This window comes from Cryptomeria japonica, chromosome 6, assembly GCF_030272615.1.
Source record: "Cryptomeria japonica chromosome 6, Sugi_1.0, whole genome shotgun sequence".
In the NCBI taxonomy this organism is placed as follows: Eukaryota; Viridiplantae; Streptophyta; class Pinopsida; order Cupressales; family Cupressaceae; genus Cryptomeria; species Cryptomeria japonica.
The window spans coordinates 401,000,105-401,024,694 of record NC_081410.1 but is presented as its reverse complement, the minus strand read 5'-3'; the positions used below and the strand labels follow the sequence as shown (position 1 = coordinate 401,024,694).

At 36.2% G+C, this 24,590-nt stretch overlaps 1 protein-coding gene across 1 annotated transcript in view; it reads right to left on the bottom strand.

The window, feature by feature from the left end:
* The window catches only part of LOC131065827 (BTB/POZ domain-containing protein FBL11), a 149,559-nt gene that overhangs the window by 2,878 nt on the left and 122,091 nt on the right, over window positions 1-24,590 (bottom strand). The window contains exons 8-9 of the mRNA XM_059222065.1: window positions 16,097-16,133; window positions 15,704-15,843 (exon numbers count right to left, since the gene is read on the bottom strand). Of these exons, the coding sequence (XP_059078048.1) occupies window positions 15,704-15,843; window positions 16,097-16,133 (177 nt within the window). The remainder of the gene's footprint in view (window positions 1-15,703; window positions 15,844-16,096; window positions 16,134-24,590) is intronic.

Here is a 24,590-nt window from a genome sequence, read left to right as displayed (position 1 = left end):
ACCCTCAACATCCATTGGAGTAATTTCATACAGAGATTGCTAGTGTGCTGAAAGTTATGAGATTTGTGGTGATTTGCATTGAAGAAATGAAATATCATAATATTATTTCCAAGTTTTTGAATATTGCTGGTATTATTTGGGATCAACCAGTGTATCATAAATATAACTTATTTCAGCTATAGCACTCACTATTAGCTGTTGACAATTATATTCAAACAGTCCACTTACAGATTTCAGACTACCATTGCATCATTTGGTGAAGCTGGGGGGTTGATTTTCTATTACAGCAATCCATATCAGTTCTAAAACAACATACAGTTAACAAAAAGTTAGTTTTCAAAGCAAGACGCTCATTAACTTGCCTATATATATCAATTTTGGTTACAACAAAGTTGGAAAGAGATCAGAACTTTATCTATAGTAGTGCGGGAATGTCAATCCACTATTACTAGTTGTGCGAATCTTATGAAGCATCTTTTACACAGTAAGAACTTACAGCAGTATTCGCAGGTATTTTGATGTCATATTTAGCTCAAGTAATGTTTCATTTCCAGCCATTGTATTAGCTGATATAGGTTACTTTCATAACTTATTGTGAACTTAGAAAATCAGTTTTGTGTCTTGAATTTCAGTTTTCATGCCACTTGTTTAACAGAATGTCTCTTATCAATTGATGACTATATGTTTGTTATAATGCACCTATCAATTGCTGCCACTATTGTATCTTGATATTAGATACCATCAAGGGTTGTGTTGGCCAATTGTTTGTGAAATTGTCGATAAAAGGTTGATGCCTAACAACTGCTTGTTAAGATATCCATGAATTGCTTAATACCTACAAATATTTATGCATATCTCCATGATAATAGAAGATAGTTGCACCTATTCCTAGGCACTTAATTCAAAAATATTGATTGGTTCAATGTTCCACCTACTATTAGAAAAAATGTCTATAAGCTAAGGTTGAAAAAATGGCAAGTTGTCAATGGGCCCTTGGTCTACTGGTGAAGTTGAATGGTTCCGAATGAGCCCACCGGGGATCAAGTCTTGTCGAGTGCAACACTCCAAAATCATAAGGGATGAGGCCGGGATCATACATCAGGCAAATTTTGCAGAAGGGATACCCCTCAGTCCATGGCTCTTAGTCAAAGAGGTTTGTAATGTCCCCTTCTCACTGATGTTCCTTCAAAGGTCCATTAGCCTATTCCTGAGACCCGTAGGCTAGGTGGAATGAGTAATCAAGGTCTAGCATCGATGAAACGAGGACTTACTATTTTTAGTAAGTCAGGGGATGACCGTTCTGGTGCCATTGTCCGACCGAACACTCCTTGCTTTGCCTCTGGACGCGATGATCATATTTTTCTGAGCATTAATTCTTGACTTACTATTTTTAGTAAGTGGCTGGGTGGCACATTTCTATTTTTGGCAGTAGTCAGGGGTTTGAATTCTGCAGCAGTTTGTGGTCGTCTGGGTTCAGTTTCATCTTGGAGGTGATAATAATCAGTGCGGGAGATATTTGCAACATAATTAAATATTATTTCCTTTCCTAAGGTTAATATTTAATTAATCTATTTATTGGCTGCTGGTTTATTAAATTTGGGATTAATGCCTGTTTAATCCTAAGTTTGGGCGAAATTCAATTATTTTATGGGATGTGAAATGTTTTTTTAAAAAGGGATATTATTTCACTTTACATCGCCATTTTGTGCCTAAGTGTCCAACGTGGGTCCTCCCCTCTCTTGGGCGTGACTTTTGACTTAGGGAGTTGGGCACTACTCTTGGGTCCACATGAAAGTGGAATGAAATTCAAATGCAAGCGTGGAATTTGGAGGGATGTCATTTGGATTTGAAGAATGAAGTTATAAATATGAGGCTTGGGTTCCCATTTGCACCATCTTGAAAATCTGTAATGTTATGCTGCCGGATTGGCGACAGAACTTGAGGCTTCGGAGTGCGTCTCCCTAGTGCTACCCGGTTTCGTACTTGAAATACAGTACCTAGTTGTGCCTTGTATTCTCCTATCGCTTTCAGAGCTTTGCCATAGACATCTTGGTGTTGCAACGATTCTGGACTTGCTGGTTTTGCCTGTGGCTGAAACACATTTTTGCTCACATCTCTCTGCTGGAGCGTCTGATAGTTATGGGTATTATTCCTATCTTCCTTCCCAGCACTAGCAAATAAGTTTGTAAGTTTTTAGCACACTTGTTTGAGTATTGATTTAATTATGCAAAATCGAAATTCCTAGTCTAGGCGTGGTTTTTTGGGTTGCATTGGGATGCGTGCAAAATGAAAAGAGGGTTGTTTGGGGTGTGGCTGTGATTGGTTGTCATTGTATTGGATGTATGGTGGGATTGGGCTTGATTTGAGTCAATTCGGGTAAAAATTGAGTGAGTTATGAGTATTTTCATGTTTTCATGGGCTGCTGGAACTGTACTTTCAGCCTGCAGAGCAGTGTAACAGAAAATTACAGTATTGTGTAGAAATCTGCAGTTAATCTTCTCATCTCATCTCCATATTGTAAGGATTGTTTCAGTAGTACTGAGCATCCCATTCTATCTGCTTATTTTGTAATTCCCACTGCATAAGTGGAAGAGGCTGGCTTGCCGCCTTCTCAGTTTTGTAATTCAGTTTTCTTTGATAAATAGTCCTCCCGCTGAAATATGCGGTAGAGTGATGTTTTAATGTAATGTCCTCCCGCTGAATAAGTGGTCGAGTGATAAAGTTCAATGTTTTGGTCCTCCCGCTGAAATATGCGGTAGAGTGATTGTTAATGTAATATCCTCCCGCTGAAATACGCGGTAGAGTGATTGAACTTCTATTTCTTGTAATATGTCATGTCCCCTCCTTGATCGTTATTTATAATCTAAATGAAACAATTATTATTATAAATTAATATTATTAATATTTAATTATTAAATATTATTAATATTTAATTATTAAATATTATTAATATTTAATTATTAAATATTATTATTAATATTTATTAATAAATAATATTTTTGAAATATCCAAATGAAATAAATAATTATTGACTGTCATGTCCCCTCCTTGATCGTTATTTATAATCTAAATGAAACAATTATTATTATAAATTAATATTATTAATATTTAATTATTAAATATTATTATTAATATTTATTAATAAATAATATTTTTGAAATATCCAAATAAAATAAATAATTATTTTTTCCTAAACATTTAGAAATATTATAAACAAATATAATAATAAATAAATTCAGAAATATATGTAACAAAACTAATATTAAAACTGCCTTCATCCTCGTCAATAACCAGCAGAATAAATAAAGACTAAGGGGACTGCAGGTGTCAGAGTTGTCCCCTAAGCTGTAGACAATGATAATTAGTCAATAAATTGGTTAAATGTCGTCAGCAATAACAAACAAACCTTTGCCTCAAAAACTTTCTCTTCTCTATATAAACCTTCTACTTTTGAAACTAACTTTCCTTTAAACTATCATATGTATTAATCTCTTTTTTAATAAATAATAAAATAATAAAATAATAAATATAAAGATAAATATAAGAATCGGTTATAGAGTTGATTAGACATTGGTTCTATTAATAGGTTGATGGAGCCAACGATAGCAGTGATAACAAGCCATTAAAGCCAGCGATTCACATAACCGAAAGATACGAATATTAAGCGATACAAATATATTAGCTTTCGCCAAGGGATGACTACCGTCAGCAATAAAATTCATAGATTACCACGTACATAGTAATCAGCAAAATATTATTGATATCACCACCCATGAAGGGATTTGTTACATATATTAGCTAACAACCAATTAGTTATTCAAAAGATGATTACTCTTTAGACAACGGTTATAATAGTGATTCAAGGCATCAAATGATGAAGGGAAAGGAAGAATAATAAATCTGAAACATCAACTGTATAAGAAATCCAGAAAGGGAAAATAGAATAATAAAGGAATGAAACAAGCATTGATAGGAAATAAGGAAATAACCAATAAAAAACCGAAATCTGATTTATTATCATCAGTGTCATGCCCCGACCCTAAGGAGTAAAAGTCAATATATGAAAAAATATATATATACACCCTGGATCTGAGTATTACGATAAGGATCAATTTTGTCAAAGCAGCAATTTGTGTAGCATAAAGAATAATATCTAAACCAAACCATTTCCAAGCAGCTGCGATTAAGGGAAGAGACAGCCGTTAATTATCAAAGGACGCCTCTTTGTAAAGAGACTCTTGGTAAGAGTTGTGTCTCTACGTTCCTCTTAAAGGCTATATATGGGAGAACTTCCTTTGAAGAAAGGCATAAAAGGAGGAAATAAAATTAGGGAAGGAAAGAAAAGTATCGTCTGCAGTGCATTGGACTTGTAGAGGAATTCACTTCAGGTAAGTGCCTAGCACCTCAGAGGATTTATGATCATTATCGTATAAATCGATGACTCCTTATTCTTTTTACATCCTTATTGGATCAAGGGGAGATAAGAGAGGTTAATAGTCTGCAATTCATACAGCTCAGATCAGAACGGTTATTGAGTTACAGGCAGTAACATCTGTTTTCTTGGGGGTTTGCATAATGATGTGCCTAATACGTATGATTAATATATGAAGTCCAATAACGTTCATGTGCAGAATTTAATAGTGATATAATAATAATGTTTTATAAGAATGGTATCTGCTAGAATATATAATGATAATATATAGAATGATATAACATGATAATATTTGAGAATAAATAATGTGTATAAATAAAGATATATGTATATTAATAATAAACACTAGAATATAAATCAGATAGAATCCTTAAGTTAATGTTAGAAAGAAGCCTATGTTTCTTTGTTATTATTGATTGGATTCATGTTAAAGATGGTTTTGTCTCCTAATCAATGGTAGTTTAAGTCATAAGTATGTTCAAATGGATTAATTATGGTTAAAACAGACCTAAGCCTAGCTGGGGACATTACATAATATTTCCCTTGGTCGGTTTACCGCCAAGAAGTTTAGTTTCTATCCTGCTGGATAAGCAGAAGGGGATGGCTTGCCGCCCATGCAGTTGTAATGTTCAGTTTGTTTATTGATGCTGACGATCCCCGGAACACCGTATGCTCTCACCCTCCCAGTCTGGGCTCTCGGTGAACAAAAGGTGTAAGGGTTCCCTTTAGTTGTTTTGCTTATTACTCTAACCTTAACGGGTAATTGTTGTGGATGAATTGCTATTGGCCTGAAAAAACAAAAAAAAATTAGTGGGATATTACAAGGTTTCAACCTAAAGGCTTGTTCTCTCATATCAGGTAGCTAAAAGTTTTATGTGGATGATATAAAATCCTCCAAAAAAGAATTTGCATGTTGGGTAAAAAAACTTGGTAGGGGCAGTATGTTGAGACATGGACCAGCTAGGACTCGAACCTAGGACCTTCCATACGCTACTGGAGTGCTCTACCACTGAGCTATTGGCCCCTCTTGGACCAGTCCATCGTCAGTCTGGGTGTGGCTTATTTCCAACAACAACCCCCCCCCCCCCCCCCCCCACTTTAAGCCACACCTGTCATGTGCTTGGGGCTCATAGCCTGGACCTGGCTCTGATACCATGTTGAGACATGGACCAACTAGGACTCAAACCTAGGACCTTCCATACGTTGCTGGAGTGCTCTACCACTGAGCTACTGGCCCCTCTTGGACCAGTCCATCGTCGGTCTAGGTGTGGCTTATTTCCAACACCAACACGGTAGAGTATTAGAGGTAACTATTCTATAATATTTGGTTTCCAAAATTGTTGTTGATTTTTACCCCTAAACTCCAAACTTATCATTTGGTCAAATTTCAAATTTATGAGAATAAAAAAGTCTCTACGCTTTGTTGCCAATTTTCCAAATCTTTTGAAACAATATAAATTATTTTCAAAAAGTATAATTCCAAAATATTGAGAATCTGTTAAAAAAATCATTGCTGGGAATAGCATGAATCATCTATAATATCGGATTGGACAAGAGAAAGAATGGGAATGAGTGCAAGGGTGAAGATGGGAGAACAGGACCCACAAGGTACTTTGGGCAGCCAAGGTATACCCTAGTTGTCCTTCAATGTTGTAATATCCCAGTTATTTTTATTTTTATTTTTAAGGCCAACAATAACATTAACAAGAAATTAACCACCATGCTGGGAAAGTAACCCTTCCACTTTTTCATCACCAAGTGCCCAATGTGGGAAGGTGAGAGCATACGGTGTTGAGGAGATCATTAGCTTAAGAAACTGAAATAGAATGCAATGTTTGGGCGGCAAGCCAGCCCCTTCCACTTATCCAGCGGGAAAACAAGGAAACTTGGCGGTAAACCAGCCAAGTGAGATACACAAAAATAAGAATCACTCAACCGCAATATTTCAGCAGGAGGACTGCCAATTACATAACAACCTCAACTCGACCACTTATGCAGCGAGAGGACCATTACACATAACTATCACTCAACCACTTATGCAGTGGGAGGACTGAAAATTACAAGTTGCTCGATAGTAGGTGGCAAGCCAGCCTCTTCCACTTTTTCAGTGGGATGAGAGTTACAAAGCAGAACTGGTTAGTAGTAATACTTAACCTTACAAAATTAGAGATAAGAGAAGGAAAGTAATGCAGATTTTCACAATAAGAACATAAATTTCTGTTACAACCAATCTGCAGGCTGAAATTACAAATCAGCAGCCTAAGGAAATGCAAAAATGCTCATAACTCCCTCAATATACCTTCAAATCACTTCAAACCAGTCCCAAACCCACAATATATCCCATGCAACAACAACCAATCAAAGCCACAACCCAAACAACCCCTTATTAATTTTGCATGCATCCCAATGCAAAATAGAAAACCACGCTATCCCCGGGAATTTCGATTTAGCATAATAAATTCAAAACTCAAGCAAACATGCTATAAACTCACAAAGTTTATCGCCAATGCTGGGAAGGAAGAAGGAGATGATACCCATAACCGTCAGTCGCTTCAGCAGAGAGGTATGATCGAAAAGGTACTTCAGCCACAGGCAAACCAGCAAGTCTCCTGCATCACTTCAACACCAAAAATGTCTAAGGCAAGCTCTGAGAATGTAGTAGAATACAGCACGCAGCTAGGTACTATATTTGAAGTACGAAATCGGGAAGCACTAGGGAGATGCACTCCGAAGCGTCAAGTTCTGTCGCCAAACCGGCAGCATAACATTACATTTTTTTCAAGATGATCCAAATGGGAGCCCAAGGCTCTTATTTATAACTTCACACACCTCAAATCCAAATGCAAATTCCTTCAAACTCAACTCCTTTCATTTGCATTTCATTTCACCACATGTGGACCCCAAGTGTAGCGCCATTTCCCACAAGTCAAACTTCACGCCAAAGGCATGGACCCACGTTAAACACACTGGCAAATATTAGAGATGTAATAAAAATAATATTCCTCTAAGTAATTTCGACATCCCTTATTAAACATGAATTTCGCCAAACTTAGGAGATAATAGACATTAATCCCAAATTCCATAAATCAGTAGCAATTAATCAGATTAATTAAATATTAAACCTTAGGATAAGGAAATAATATTTAATTGCGTTACATATGACTCTCGTACTGATTACTGTCAAAACCAAGATGAAACTGAGCCAGGAAGACCACTGAACTGCTGCAAGATCGGGAACTTGTCCACTGCCAGAAATAGAATTATGCCATACTGCCACTTACTAAAAATAGTAAGTCAAGAACTAATGCTCCGAAAAGCATGATCTTCGCACCCAGTGACAGAGCATGGAGAGATCAGTAGGACAGTGTCATCAAAATAGTCATTCCTTGATTTACTAAAAATAGTAAGTCCTCGCTTCATCAATGTTGGACCCTCATTCTTCCTTCCACCTAGCCTACGGGTCTCAGGAATAGGCTAATGGACCACTGGAAGGTCATCAATGAGAAGGGGACATTACAAATGTGCCCAACCATTCCCAGCTTGCCCAAAGCCCAAGTGGCATTTTCAAATGAAAAATAAAACTTGAAAAAAGGCATTTTTAAAGCCTACAAAACCCTAAAATGTGAATAACAACCTTGAAAGTGACCAACAACATTCATTTTACAATCATAAAGGGCAAAAAATAATCAGTATCATTCCCCTTTGCCATTTTTGCATTTGTGAAGCTAGCTAGTTTTTGAAAGGCGAAGGATTGCAAAGGTGCCAAATACATCCACTAGGAGCTATAGGAAGGAAATTTAATCATCAAAGGTAAGCATTTTTTGAGTTTTTTCTTTCAACTTGTGAAAAGTTTCTTCAACTATTTTCCAAAACAACATTAAGATATTTTAAAGAATATTTCAGATTTTTTTTTATTGTTTTTTCTTTTCATCATGTTTAAATGTATTGTAAGGTTTATATTTTCATTTTTTTATTTTTTTCTTATAACAGCAATATACTCAAAATGGATACTAGTTCAAGTTTAGTGGTCCCAATTCCAAACATAGGTGGACACTTCAAATACTATCAAGCATCGCCTCTATGGAAATATGTTATGGTGATTGAACAACTTCTAAGAGGTGGGGATTGTTGGCATTGTATTCACCCTGGAATCACATATAAGAGCTTATATAGTCAAGTGAAAGCTCACCTTTGTGCTATGACCTGCCTAAGAATTAAAGTTTGTCAAGGCACAAATAAGAAGGGGTTGTCGAGGAACAAACAATGGCATATGTAAGAGAAAAAGAAATTGATATTGTAATTGAGTGACCAAAATTAAAATCTAACACCTATACATTAAAAATTTAACAAAACCAACAGATTGCAATATTAGAAAATTCAATAATAAATCATAAATCAAATTTGGGAAACTTACATTGATGATCTCCATTATCTTGTCAAATCTATCATCAAAAATGGCCTTTATGACCTTCTCTACTTAAGGATTCCAAGTATCAGGACTATCCAACCATCTTTCACTCACAAACATCCGCTTCACACTGGGCAATGTAGTTAATATGCTTTGCAAGGTGAGGAAATTAGTAGGAAAGCATGTGACCCCAATTGCCCAAGTTCCTTACCATTCGTGTGCTATAAGATTCAAGACCCATGTGTGGTTGTAGATGTACTTTATGATATTCCTTCCATCTTCAACAACATTCTTCACCCATCTTAGTTTCCCAATGCCATCAAAGACCAAATGAAGATAATAGGCAGCACAAGGGCTCCAAAATAATGTCGGATGCCTAGCCATTAGAAGTTTGTCATCTGCCACATATGCAGCTGCAATATCAGTCACAATTTGGATGGCATTTTGCACTACCACTTCCATGACCACCTCATACAACATGTTGCACAAGGTCTCTGCCTTTTTCACATCATTGGAGGCATCAACTGATTATAAAAGAATTAATTGTCCATTTGAAGCCACTAGAAAATTGATGAGTGTCCTATTCCTGCCATCTGTCCACCCATCAGATAGAATGGTGCAGCCATTCTTTTCCCGGATTCTCCTTTGTTCTTCCACTAGTCAGCAAGCGTTTTGGACCTCATCCTACAATAATGGCCCACTCAACTTGTGACAACTTAGGGCTTTGAACCCCTTACCTACCACGGTAAATGTAATGACCAATTTCTCCCAATATGGACTAGAAGCAACATTGAATGGAATATTATCGTCGTATGAAAATCTAGCACATTCCAACTTTGCCTCATGTTGCAACTCTTTATTCCGTACAATGCCTTGCAATCGAGGTTGCACACTAGGAGTGTTGCATGGAACAAAAAGAATTGATATATGGCTGCCACACTTCCCGAAACTTGTATTTGTGGCCCAAGGGAAGAAAAGACCCCACATCTACATGTGACCCTGTAGAACTCAAATTTGCCATTGAGGCTGCCATTGCCTTTGATGTTCTCTTTTTCAATGCCTTCTTTTGATAATTTGCTGCAAGCATTTCCTGAAATATCCCCTGCAGTTGATAGGCTGAATATGCAAGGAATATTGACAAACAGTTGGCTGTCAACCTGCATGTTATGCACATTTTATAACTTTGTGTGTTATGCTGAATGGCTGTCACAGAATTGCAAACTTGTTTTGGAGGTCTCAACCACAAGTTCTCATCAATGAATGACTTATAAACGACTTCCTAATGATAGCATAGTCCCCTAGGATGCATGTGCAGCTAGTTTATAATGTTATCACACCAATTTTGGATGCAAATCATACACCTACAGCTGACTGTAATTTCATAAAACAATTGGCATGAAACCTTGGACAATATACAAATAAGATGCAACCTTATTACTCCTTTTATTAATGAGACAATGGGTCAAACGAGCCCTTACAATATCCAAACTAATGACCAAACACTTAGCAATTATTAATGATTTTCCTCAGTAAATCTGAAGATACATATCAGCCATGGACACAGGCATATAATTGATCATTACAAGGAAATATGATACCCAAGAGAACCTGGTTTGAATCGCCTTGCCTTGGAGCTGAAGAAGCAAGCAATATTGTGTTGATTGGAGCCTCCACCATGCCAAATCAAGCTATCTTCCAAAATCGCCCCTGCTGCTTGCCTGCAAATCATTAGCAATTAATGGGCAGCAAATCAGTCTCCTTCTAGTCACTAAACTTCATTGTCGACCTTCCCTAATAACAGCGCCCTCATTCAAAGGTAGAGTTGATGCCTGAACAAGGCTATATAAGCAAATCGTGGGTACAGGTGGACTGGTACAAACTAGTTCTCAGATCTGATTTGGCCACTGAAATCTTCTTATTTCTCCTCCCTATACTCCTAAGGGGATCGCCCTATGTCCCCAATGCCAACGTTGTTCTCAAATGGGGGTCTCGATGCTTCCACAAGGTGATATTTGCAAAATTGTGGGAATGAAGGGGAGAGATCGATTTTTGTTTCAAACCAGCAACCTTCCAATTTCTCCTTCAAGTTTTTTTCTAGGAAAATTTGCCTAACCCTTCCTATAGAAATCAGTGCACAAATATGATGAATATGAATGGTTTGAGAATACCATGAAATGTCTACCATGAGATGCACAAGAAACTCATTAAGCACAATGTGAAGGACTGAAGTTATCCTCCACTCTCAGCTACAACCCCTCGGAGGATCTCTCACCACCTCAGTTATGCAAATCATAGGGAATTTTCGTTCCCAAATGATTAAGTCTGCAGAAGCCCTTGGCTCCACCAGTTTACACGAGAAAAAATCAAATAACCAATGATGAACAATGAACCAACCCCCTCTATTTATTCTTTTCTCCTCCAATCGATTGGTTCCTTCTAGAAGATTCTTCTCTAACAAACTCATATTCTTTTATTACACTTTATTATTTTATTACACATTATTTAATTTCACTTTTAAATATTATTACATTATAATTAAAGTGCACAGGTGACATCATACGTGTAATCTCCTTATCTCACCATAAAATCTTGTAGACATAAAATGTGAAGCCACAAATATGAAATATTTGCCAAGTCGACCCTCTCATCAACCTTTTGGCCTACGAGGATCAAGTAATAGGCCAAACTCCTCTATGGACTAATCCTCATGAAAATGGGGACATTACATTTCCATTATGTCCCTCATAGCCTCTTTAGGACATTTGTCACATGGTTTAATATCTTGGCAAGTGATCTTTGCAAGGTGATAATTGAGCGGATTTATGACAGTGTTCATAGTCATAGTGCAATCCTTACAAATGACCTCTCCTCACACTGCACCCGGTATCCCATGTTTCTAACAAGGGTCCGTCTTTCTACCACCAACTCTACTTGCAGAAGCCATTTTCTTTTAGAAAAATAGGATGGGAACCTGGCAAAAGAGAACATAACAATTCCATCAGACATAAGTCATTAAGCTTTTTCATACTTGTATAATAGTTACACAATACTTCTATAAGTCTTTAAACTGTAATAAATTTAAAATTTAGCTAAAATTGAGTTTAAATTTGAATATTAAATTATAAACTCTATTTACAAAATTAAAACATAATTTATTTAAAAATTAAAACATACTATATTTAAAAAATTAAAACATACTATTTTTAAAACTTTAAAACATACTATATTTAAAAATTTTAAAAAGGCTTACTGTATTTAAAATATTTAAAACATATTGAATTTGCTAGTAAACTTTAAAACAGACAATATTTACCAGCAAATACATTACGTTTTAAAAATTTAATAGACAGTGCTTGATTCAATTTAAAATTTAAACTAAATCAAACATTATTTGTTAAATTTTTAAAACAAAATGCCATAAACAAAAACAAAAACAAGTTACAATAAAAACAAAACAAAAACTTTTTTTAAGATTTCACAAAAAAACCAAAGAAAAAACATGCACAAAATCGTGAGCTGGCTGTCAAACCTGAAGTTTCACCTTTAAAAACCCTAGGTTGCAGTCGCCTAAGTCAGAGGAGCATTGCCTGAGTCGAGGGTCGCCTCATGTGAGTGGGTGAAGTTGAGTCACAGGAGAAATAAAAATAAAAACCTAAATTTTTTGTCACCTTTGTCATTTCTATTTTTTTCCGACACAAGTAACTAGTTGTTTTTAGCACGATTTTGCGAATGCAACCGTGAGTTTCTAGGCAAGTGACTCGCTTGGGTATTTGACCCACGAATCCTATGATAACTCTCAAGGTAGACAACAAAACAACTACAACCTTTGAATACATATTAAGCTCAAGTTTTGGTATCAATAAAAATTATGTCAGAAAATTCATCAACTATTGCTCAAGGAGAGGCTTAATGTGAACCTTGCCCTTGCACCTTCTTTTAAACAGGCCTTTACCTTCTTTTCATGCAATCAAAGGTTGTACCACACATAGACAAGGTCATTCAAGCACATTTGAGTCAGCCTATAGTGTTTTTTTGTGTGAATGGCCTCAAAAGCATTCCAATTGCACTCACAATTAGAAGCACTAGAAAACTGAGATAATATGTGGATGGCAATCTTTTGAAGATTAGGCATTGTGGCAACATAATATTCCCACCCCAAATCTACAAGGATAAAAATTGCCATTTATAACTTAGTAAAGATTTTGATAAACTTAAAACATGAAATAGATAGTAAAATAAAATTAAACACATCTTTTGTTTACCTAGCAACAAGGTGGCTCTCCTATGAATACAATTGGGTGCAGAAAATGATGGACCTTTGACCTTCTTATAAAATGTAACTCATCTAGTATGAGGTCTCAAAGCTTCTCATCATCAACTAATCTTTGAATACATGTGTCAAGGTCAACAAGAACCTCTGCATCTACTTTGGAAGTAGTGAAGAAATAAAACTTGGGGTTCAAAATGTAGGCATCAACATGAACACGTTGGAGTTGTCAGTTCCACCTCCAATCAATTATGTGTCATATGGTTTCATATTTGGTCTTGTTTGACCCATACAAATGTTGAATCACATCTTTGGCCTTATCCATGGCCTCATATAGATACCCCATGGGGTTTTGGTTCCCATCCACCATTCGTAGAACCCTAACCAAGTGTTCTAACACCTAGATGTCAAAAATTTGACAAAATCAGCAAATTGTAATAATAGAAAATTAAAAAATAATCATCAACCAAAGTTAAAAAATCTCCTTTGATGATCTACTCCATAATTTTGGTAAATCTATCATCAAAAATAGCCTTATGGTCATCTCTACTTAAGGCTTCCTAGATTAATGACTCTCCAACCATCTTTCACTCACAAACATCTGCTTCACATTAGGCAATGTAGCTAATATGCTCTGCAAAGTGAGGAAATTAGTGGCAAAATGTGTGACTCTTGATCACACAAGATCCTTACCATCAATGTGATCTCTCATAAGATCTAGCACCCATGTGTGATTGTAGATATAGTTGTGATATTCCTTCCATCTTCAACCACATTCTTCACCCAACTTAGTTTCCCTATGTCCTCAAGGAGCAAGTCAAGGTAATGGGTAGCAAAAGGGCTCCAAAATAATGTCAAATGCCTAGCCTATAGAAGTTTGGCAGCTGTATTATCGATCACAATCTAAATGATATTTTGCACTTCAACTTCCATCACCACCTCATCCAATATGTTGCACAAAGTCTCTGCATTTTTTACTTCATTAGAAGCATCAACATTATAATCTTCAACTGTGAGAAATAATAATTTTGGACTATTTAAGAGAATAGTAAACTAGTCTAAAGATTCAACGAAGACAAAATTACAAACTTTCATATTCATTTACTATTTACACATACTTGGTTTCACTGGCTGCCACAGTTGCTATTTTTTACCTACCTCAGTCGCATCGCATGGAAAAAATGAAATGAAAACCTACAATGCAAATTGCTTTTTACTTTTCTAACATCAAGAATTTCCTAGCAAGTCATTAAGGTTTAAATTGGGAGTTTTCGTGATTTTTTCTGCAAAAAATCATCGAGTCAAACAAAAAATCGTAGGTGAGTTAAACGCCAATTAAATCGGCCAAGGTTTTGCCTCAATAGTACTCTCGCATCTAGCAAGTACTCACCAAGTTTTTCAAGCTTGGTTTAAAGTTAAACTATAGATTAGAAAGTTTAACCAAGCTTAGAATACAGTTTAAAATTTACTTGTTAAAATCATGTGATATTCTTCTATTTAATTCTTTCATGTTGTTTTAGCCTAGACACTAAGCATTCATTTGTTTTCCCTTCAAACCTTTTTTTGCAATAAAATATTGTTGCTTTGTTTTAGCTAGTAAGAAGTTGAATTAATTTGTGTTTGAATTATTTGTTTCCCCTAAATATATGAAAATCTTGTCTACAAGACGTGACTGTTAGCAATCTGACACATGCAGATGGTACAAAAACATAGGCATTTAGTGATTATCATTTATGCAAACTCCTTGCACTCCACCCCATTTAAAATATTATAAAGTGTGCATACGTGTATAATATGTCTAGTATAGGGTTTGTTTTAGGTTTAGTTGGGTCTTAGGGAACTTCGCCTTCCAGATTGAAGAATGGTTCTACCATGTGTACTGTTCCATTTTATATTGTCTTGCAAGAGAAAAATTAAAAATGCTAACAAAACAAATACAAACTTGGGATCCAATGACTTAGGCAATAGAGTTAAAGTGTTCACCATTAACAAAAATCTACAATGATGGTGTTTGATTACAAGAAACAATTGATTGGATGATGTGAGCATTCAATCCTAGCTTCTTGATAGTTTTTCTAATTAAATTCCAGTTGCATCCATCAATGGCTTTGGAGATGTCAAGTGTGATTATTAAGCCCAGCCTCTTTTGAGTATGGAGAGAATGCATATGCTCTTGTTGTCAAGATATGCCCACCTAGAAAAAATCAAGATTCTGGAGAGGAAATAATCTTTGGCAAAACTTTTTAAATCCGGGAACAACGATTTTTTAGATGGTTTCATATACCATGTTACATAAAGCAATTGGAAGATATTTTTTAATTTTTCTAATCTGTTGGCTTTATTCAATTTTGAAACTAACAATAGAGAAGTGAGGAGGTTGATTTCTTTTAATGGCAGTTGGTTCCTTCTATATTCCTCAATGGCCTTGGGCAGCTCATGCTTAATGTGAGTGAGATTCTTCATTACGGATGATGAGTATAACAAAGGACATGAAACTTTAAACGTAGAAATCATCACAATAGACAGATTTCAGAAAAGGATTATTACTAGTAATTGTACACCTCTAACAGGCAGAACAGAAACAGTTAATTCTAACCTCAGAGTATTGAGTCAGTCGAAGTCTGAATAGCTCAAGATCCTCAAATTGGATGTCAGAATAGTTATGTGATATTTGATCAAACATAACAGATGCTTGAAGAGCTGTCACCATAGAAGGATAATCTCTCCATAACCGACCTGCAACAATAGTAGCATAGTCAACTCAATAGTAGCATATCAACTCACTTGGACTAGCCAAAAACACATTTGATAGCAGAGCACTTATGCTTCTCATTTAAACCTAAGCCAGCTACACCATACATGCAGGATATGTACATCCCTTGCGCCAATATTGATTTTAAAGACATATATCACAAAAAACATTTTTTCATCTGAAAATCAGAACCTATTCCAATGGTGTTTGGTAAGTAAATGAACGAGTACGACAAACCTAGAATAAACTCCAAGGGGAGAAGACCAACTCGAACCTGTTCCATAACAATTTACAAAGGTTAAACTAAACATCGGAGAATTTCTGGAGAAACAAATCTCTGTTGCAATATCAGACTTACAAATTTACAAAGCTCCATGAACCATATTACAGCTAATACTAGATGTCAATTTCCAGTCTGAAATGAACTGTTGAAAAAAAGTTCTCAATAAAATGCAAAAAGATCAATTCTCCAGAAAACATTGCATGTGAATCAGATGAAAGAGCCATGGTAACTTTGAAAAGGAAACTAATCTCCCATTTGAAATAATAGACACCCAAACCAAATATTAGCTAGAGTTGTTCAATGGATACCAGTCATTTGAAAATATCAAATTTCATATTTTCGCTTATTGCTTGGTGTTATCTTTATGTTTTCCCTATCTAGCGGAATTGATATCTACATCATTTTAAAACTATTCCTCTCATTCTTCTCTCGTGCATCTTTGAGGCCTGGAAGCTGGCTAGGACATCCCAGGAACCAAGAGACTGGGATGAAAAGTGCCCTTCATGTCTCCTTCAAATTCTTAAAAAAATGGGGTCATTCCTATCATTTGGGGATGTCTTGGGAGGTGTTCCCCATTTAAGAAATGTATAGTGAACATCAGGACATCCTTACAGTTCTGAGATATAAGGACAATCCTGTAGACTTTAACACCTTTTCAAAATCAAAAATTAACAAATGAAATATCCAAAACAAAACCTAATAGTAAAAAGGATGCCCACCAAAGCTCTCCACTAAAGTACAAACCCTAAACCTTAAGTCCATTTCAATTTGCATTTGCGACAAGGGAAAAGCAAGAGGGAAAGGGATGAAGAAGGAAGAGGATTTTCAGCTCAACCATCATCAATTAACCGAGCATGTTTAATTTTTTCTCTGAATCATTTGTTTGCATTGTACAAAAACATGATACTTTTTGTTTGTTAAACTTAAATAATAACACTCTAAGGAAATTACCCATTATCTTACGAGAACGGTGCTAAATAGTATACAGAATCCAAAGCAAGACCAACAGAATGACAAATCAAAGCATGCACACATAGAACCAACAGATGTACCTAAGAAAACCTTCCATAAAAATTTAAAAAGAACAAAAATTATAGCACCATTCTGATATGTTATCTAAATAACAATATGACAATATAGAGAATTTTACTTGTGGTCAAACAACTTCTTTACCATGTCTGTATCCAACAACATGCACCTTCAAATAATTTGTCCTCAATGCAAACCCACACTATAAAAGAACCTCTTCTCAATGGAATTTATGTGTTGCTGTAAAATCCCCATTTTGAGATAGGATTTAATAATAAACAATCATAAGTAATAGAAATATAATATAATATAATTAAAATGTAATTAAGTTAATGAATGGTCAAAAGGCGTGGAATGAAGAGTTGTGACTCTTTCAAAAATGATATAAGAGAGAGAAGAGATCATTTGAAAGGGGATAAGGAGGAGGGAAGAAAAGAATGAAGCATGGGAATCTAGGAAGGATTAATGGAGGAAGAAAGGAATGGAAAGTACATAAGGTTGTGTCTCTTTCAAAGGGCAAGAATTATGAAGGGTTGTACTATTTCAAAGGGTGGATATTGTGATAGGTTGCGTCTCTTGCCAAGGGGCAGGCATGATGAAGAGATGTGACCTCTCCCTCACATGGGAAGATATAAAGGGGAGAAGGTTCATTTGAGGAAGAGAGGGAAGGGAGATAAATTTGGAGAATAATATATCATTCTCAAAGGCAGCAATGAGAAATGGTGACTCAATTGTTATTAAGGGGGGTGCCTCAATTCCTATGAAAGGCAATGACTTTTCCCCCAATCAAGTATACAGGAGAGATCATTCCAAGCATTCCAGGATCACTCACTCACTCATCAATCATCTAAACAGAAATCACTTAGTTATCAACTCACCGATACCTCAAATCATCCAATCAAAGGAATTCATTGATTCAATCAATCAATCATACAAATATCATTGAAGGTTTCTGATTTAATCTAATCATTAATTATTCCTCTCAACGGTCTGACCCAACACTCCAGTAGGTATGAATTTTTGTGCATCGTATAAAGTGTTGTAACTACATATGTTATTACTGCATTCTTATAATTTGACGAAATGCTTTACCAATTATATTTAAATCAGTAAATAGAAATCTGGCGTATTATATTCTGTAGTTGACTTATTAAATGTCAAATATATTTCTACGTATGTTCTCAATGTCTAACAGTATTGTTGGTGTTTGTTTTATCATCTACCAAACATTAGAATAAGATACCCAAAGGTATTCTATCCTCTCTTGAAAAATCACTACTGATTCCAAGGTCTATATGTGCGAACGAGCGACTTCAGTGGGATAGCTACTCGGCTAGTGTTTGCTGAAAATCTCAAGGGGGACTTACGTTAACAATTGTCTTTGAAGCTGCTAGACTTAGACGGATTTAGCAATTTTAGGCTCTTTCTTTTTTAGATTTTCCAAGATTTAGACTTTCAAAAAAGGAGAAAAGAGATAGGGTTAAGAAGGCTGATCTAAACCTACGAACTCCGGAGACGGTATCAACTGGGTGCTCTCAGGAAACCACACTTTGCTTCGCCACACTGAGGACAACTACACAATGTGGGTGCAATCTTCAATGGGTGGTGCTTATGATTGAAATATTGGCATGCACAGAGGATAGGCTCAAACTAACTTTGCACAGTGAGATGGAAATCATCCATTCACCAAAAGTATGAGCGGAGATACACCGTCAATTAACACTTATCAAATCCTTCATTCAACGCTAATAACATGAAAGCAAATCTAAATTAATTTTAACTAAAGTGTTGAGGAAATTGAAACCATGCTAATCATTCAAACAATGGAGATTACAAAGCCTTAAGAGAAAGCGCATATGCAATATATTATTCGAAAATGACCTTCACGCAACAATATGTCAAAAACCTCACCCTCTCCAAATGAGAGGAGGTAGCCTTATATAGTTTTTCTAGAAAATAATGAACGGCCATGATCAAACAGGGATCAAGGGCCCAAATTGAAAGCTACAAACCCTAATTAGGGTTTCCCAAAACTAACTACCCTCGACCAATGAGAAAATTACATTTGGGGACACTTGTCCTTCTTGCTAAATATGAACCATCAATGAAAATAAAAGGTTGCATTGTGAAGTGTGCCCTTCTAGAAGCTTCTGGATAAGTCAAGTTCATCGAACCTGGACATGCTGACTTGGAACAATCCGATTGGTTGGAAGATGACGAGGCGCCACCTCAATGTGTTGGATGTCTTCCTTGAATTCTCCAATTTGTGTCAAGAAATTCTCTAAGTATGAAAATTTGTTTCCTTCTTGTCACCATTTGATTCCTTCTTGTCAACATTTGATTCTGCTTGAGAGCTTGTCTTTTTTAATTTCTTCAGGAGATGAAATCTTTCAAGAAGTTGGAAATTTATTTAACTTTTCCATATTTTCACCAAGTCTGAGAACTTTTCTTTCTTGATGCCTTGAGATTCTTTCAAGTGCCTCGAATTTGGAGAAGAAATCCCTTCGTGAAGTATTTCTCATACTTAGCCAAATTTTGGCCCTCTGTATGCTTGGATGAACCTTGCTCGTGGTCCTGTCTTCAATTCTGAATTTGGCTTGAAACTCCATTTGTGTTTTCTATGACGATCCTGCCTTCAGCTACCAATTTATGTTGCACGAGAGGAGGGTAAAAGCTCTAGATAACCCCTTGCAAATATGAAATGATGGGATCAAGTTGTTCAGACATTCGCTGCGATCATGCCCTCCTTCTTGATACCCTGAAATTTGGAGAAGAATTTCTCCATGCCTTCATAATTGAGGAAATTGGAATTTTTTTTTGTGAAACATTTCCCATAGCCAAATTTTGGCTATCTTCACGCTCGAATGAACCTTGTCCGTGAACTTGTCCTCAATCCTCTGTTTGGCTTGAAACTCCAGCTGCGATCTCTTAGATGATTCCGCTACTACTACCATCTGTGACCTGCAAAACCAAAGGAAATTAAGTTAGAAATCTATCTTTTAGTGCAAAGTTTCGAAGGTTAGATGGCAGAATGCTTTGATCTTCCAATTTCTCAACACTTTTAGCTTTGAAACAAGCTGCGAGCACTTAGAAGGTCATGCTTGAAAGAAAGAACGTTCAATCCAAAATGATCCTCTTATCAAAATTTTGGATAAACCCGATAAAGACACCTCCAATACACTGAGAAAATTGATAAGTCTGCCCACCAATCAACTTCACCTTTGACAGAAATGAGAATATAGAAGGAACAAAACTCATAAAATTTGAAAGTTCTGCCTTCTATTAGTTGATTGAACTCCAAAATCTGCAGATACATTAAAACTCTTCCAAAAGTTCGCTCAATCTGCAAGAGATCACCATGCAACACCTCCAATCTGCAATAAAACTTCTTAAAAACCCTCAGACCTGCAAGAAGCTTGCTTGAAAATGCTCTCACTCTTCATAAAATTCGAACTTTTATTGTGTAATAATGAAAGGAGGAATGTCTTATTTGTATTCAAACTTAAATTCAAAGTTAGAAACACGCAAATGCACTTCCATTCTTGACTTCAATTCGATCTTGCTCATGAAGGAAGTTTCTAATTTTAAATGAATTTGTACAATCATCTCCTTCAGTTCGAACCTCTTTACTCTTGCAAGTTTCTAAATTGATTTTAGTCCATAAATTCGAACTTGATCTTGAGATCTTCTTTCAAAACTTTCTAATTCCATCCACAGTTCGAATTCTTTCTCAATCTGCACTATATCTTCTTCCAAAACTTTCTAAATCAGTTAGCAATGACTTATTTTCGAACTTGTTGTTGACTTTGTTTGACTTCCAAGAGTAGGGCAGAGTTTTAAGACTTCACTTTTATGCTTGGGCGGAGTTTTCATCTTCCATCTTGATGGTTGGGCGGAGTTTTCAGGTGCCTCTATCATCATGTCGGAGTTTGCTTGCCTTAAACTTCTTCCTTTACATCCATAAGGCGGACTTTGGCTACTCTCCATCATAGGGCGGACTTTTGATGACCTTCCATGAGGGCGGAGTTTTGAATGGCATGACCGAGGGCGGAGTTTAGAGCTCTCTCTTCAAGGCGGACTTTGACTACCTCTCCATCCTCTTCAAGGCGGACTTTAGGCACCTCTCAATCCTCTTCAAGGTGGACTTTAGGGTGACCTCAACACATGGTGAAGTTTGGAAGGTGTTCTCCTTGGGCGGACTTTGATGCCCCCAACTTCATGGCGGACTTTTGGGAGATCACCATGCATCATCACCTTGGGCAGAGTTTGGAGACTCTTCATCCAGAGGGCGGACATTTGGAAGGCCTGAAGAGGGCGGACTATATATGAAATATAACATTTAAGTATAAGTGTACTTTAAGTTATATTTCATATATATTGTCAGGATGTTTGAGAGTGGTTTCGGACCTGTTAGAGTTATCTTGTATTAGCTAATAATTATTTATTTAATTATTAGTCTATTAAACTCTACGCTTAAGCTAAACTTAGGCATTCAATAAATATTGTAGGTATTTAATAATTATTCTAATTATTAAATACACATACACATTATCCCTTTAGGGTTTCTTTAGGGTTGCATACCTTTAGGGTTTCTATTATCCTTTTATAAGGATTGTATTGAACTTGTTCATTTAATTGATTCCGTTTCTGAATGATAATTTTCTTCTTCAGAGCATTTATGCTTTTTTGCTTTATGTGCTTCCAATCTTCTCTTGTGACAGGTATTTGCATGCAGGTGTTCTTGGGATCTCTGAAGTTGTATTTCCTCAACTTCTTCATGGTATCAAAGCCTACATCTACTACTGCTTGTTCTTGATTTTTCAGAAGATTTTTTGGAGGAGGGTTTCAAGTTTTTTCCGAGTTTTTTATTGGATTTGGGGTAGTTGTTTTTCTTTTGATCATTTTGGGCTCAAACGGACCTCATCGTTGAGCTCAGAATGTCCTAAAACCCCCATTTCCATATAAAATTTGTCAATTTTTGACAAATTTGGGTTTTGAAATTTTTTCTTTGGTTTTTAACTTTTTTTGGGCATGAATTTCGAGAAATTCGTCAAAAAAATAATTAAAAAAATTCAGAGCAGTTCGGGCCAAAACAAACCTCACCGTTGGCTTCCGAAGGGCGTTTCCAGTCATTTTGATATATAATTCGACCTATTTCGGTGACAAGTGCATTTGGGCCATGATTTTTTCATTGGCACGCTTTACGAGGCACAAAAATCTGTACGGCTGTACTTGCAAATGCGTCAAAAAATAAAAATAAAAAAAATAATTTTTAAAATTTTTTTTTACCCTTTTTATGCCCAAAAAGAGGGGTTTTTTTCTTTTGGCCATATCTTGGGCATACGAAGTCATTTTTTCGAAAATGAATAGGCGTCAGAAAGCTGATTCCGAGCCGGACCTCGTCATATTGGTAATTTTTTCCAATTTTGCTGTTTGACTGTTTTTTTTTCCAATCAAAGTGAGGTCTAGTTTTTGCACTCCGAGAGCCATAGAATGAGCATCCGACCTCCATTTTTCGAAAAGTTTATATTTTTGGAAAGCGTGTGTTGTGTACTTTCCAGCCATCTGAGTTTTATTTCCAGGTTCTGCTCCATGAATATTTTATTCAGTTTTTTGCTTTTCAGCACTCTGATGGATATCTTGGTTGTTTCAGGTCCTGGGATCTCTTCTCTGGGTAGGATGTCTCTATTTTGGTTCTCGTTTCTATTTCCAGTCTTCTTATCATTGTAGCTTGTATTTATGCAAATGCGCTGAGATAAAGTGCCATCATGCATTATTTATTTGGGATCATGCACATCTTGTGCCTTGTTGTACATGCACTATTGATAAAGTGCCATGAGGGGGTTGATGTTTGCCTATTGTTTGCCATCTTCCTTTGTCCAGTTAGTGTTCCTTCCACGACAATCACCTCATGATGTGTGTGAAGTGAGTGTTCCTTCCACGACACCATGTACTTTCTCTGCACCTTCAATGTTCCTGGTTCTTCGTCATGCAGTTCTTGTTGACCGTTCTTTTCAGTGTATCTATCCCTCTCCCTTTTCAGCATTATGGGGAGGTTTGTCCTGTTGGTTCTAATGCTTCCTTGGTTCGATTGATCAGCTCTTCAGGCTTTGGTGTCTCATGCCATATGTATCTTCGAGTTCAGTTGTTTGCCTATGTTTGCCATCTAATTCGAGTAGTGCCATTTGAGGGCACTCATGCAGATTACAGTCTTCTCTACCTGGTCATGTTCTATTTCAGTGGAGGTTCTTCAGATCAGTAGTTACTCTTTGGCAGTGTTTGCAGCTATTTCCTGCTTCAGTGGTGTTCTTGCTTTTCCATCTCTTTTTGGAGTAGAGTTTTTTCCCATGTGATTTTCTCTATTTCTCCAATTCATAGAGATTTGGTTGTGTTTGGGTACCTCATCAAGCCTTGTTGTTGGGACCCAAATTTGCCTTCACCATGTAGTTGCATTTTTTGCTTCATGCATTTAGTTTTTTAGCTACTCCCTAAGTTCATCTTAAGGGGGGGTGTTAGAGTTATCTTGTATTAGCTAATAATTATTTATTTAATTATTAGTCTATTAAACTCTACGCTTAAGCTAAACTTAGGCATTTAATAAATATTGTAGGTATTTAATAATTATTCTAATTATTAAATACACATTATCCCTTTAGGGTTTCTTTAGGGTTGCATACCTTTAGGGTTTTTATTATCCTTTTATAAGGATTGTATTGTACTTGTTCATTCAATCGATTCCCTTTCTGAATGATAATTTTCTTCTTCAGAGCATTTATGTTTTTTTGCTTTATGTGCCTCCGTTCTTCTCTTGTGACAGGTATTTGCATGCAGGTGTTCTTGGGATCTCTGAAGTTGTATTTCCTCAACTTCTTCAGACCTCCAGGAGTTATAATGCAAAATCTAGTTTTTGGAGGATTCTTCAATTTTTCAAACTTAGTCAAATTTCAAGATCAGGATGACATTCCAAACTTAGCCAAATTTCAGGACATTTGAGGACCGGGATGACATTCCAAACTTAGATGATTTTTTGAGCTGATTATCCTTTGAATGTACCATGACCCCCTCAAATATAGAAACTTAGCTCTTTAGGTCAAAACTTGGAAATTTTCGATAGCTTTCGATGCATGCCAATGCCACCAGTGCAAACCCTAGGCCCCCATTCCAAAAAAGCAAAAAGCAGACATCCCTAAAAAATAGGGAAAACTTTCTAAAAATAGCCATACTGGGGATTGGGCCAAAAATGCCAAAAACAAAACTTCCTAAAAAATAGGAAAAAGCAAAAAAGCAAACTTTCTAAAAATAGAAAGTTGTCCAAATCAATTGCGATCTTCGTCCTTTGGCCTTTCTAGGCACTTCGACGATATCCGGGCTCTATTATCACTTGGCTTGCAAAAACTAACTTTCAATCTCTAGGACTTG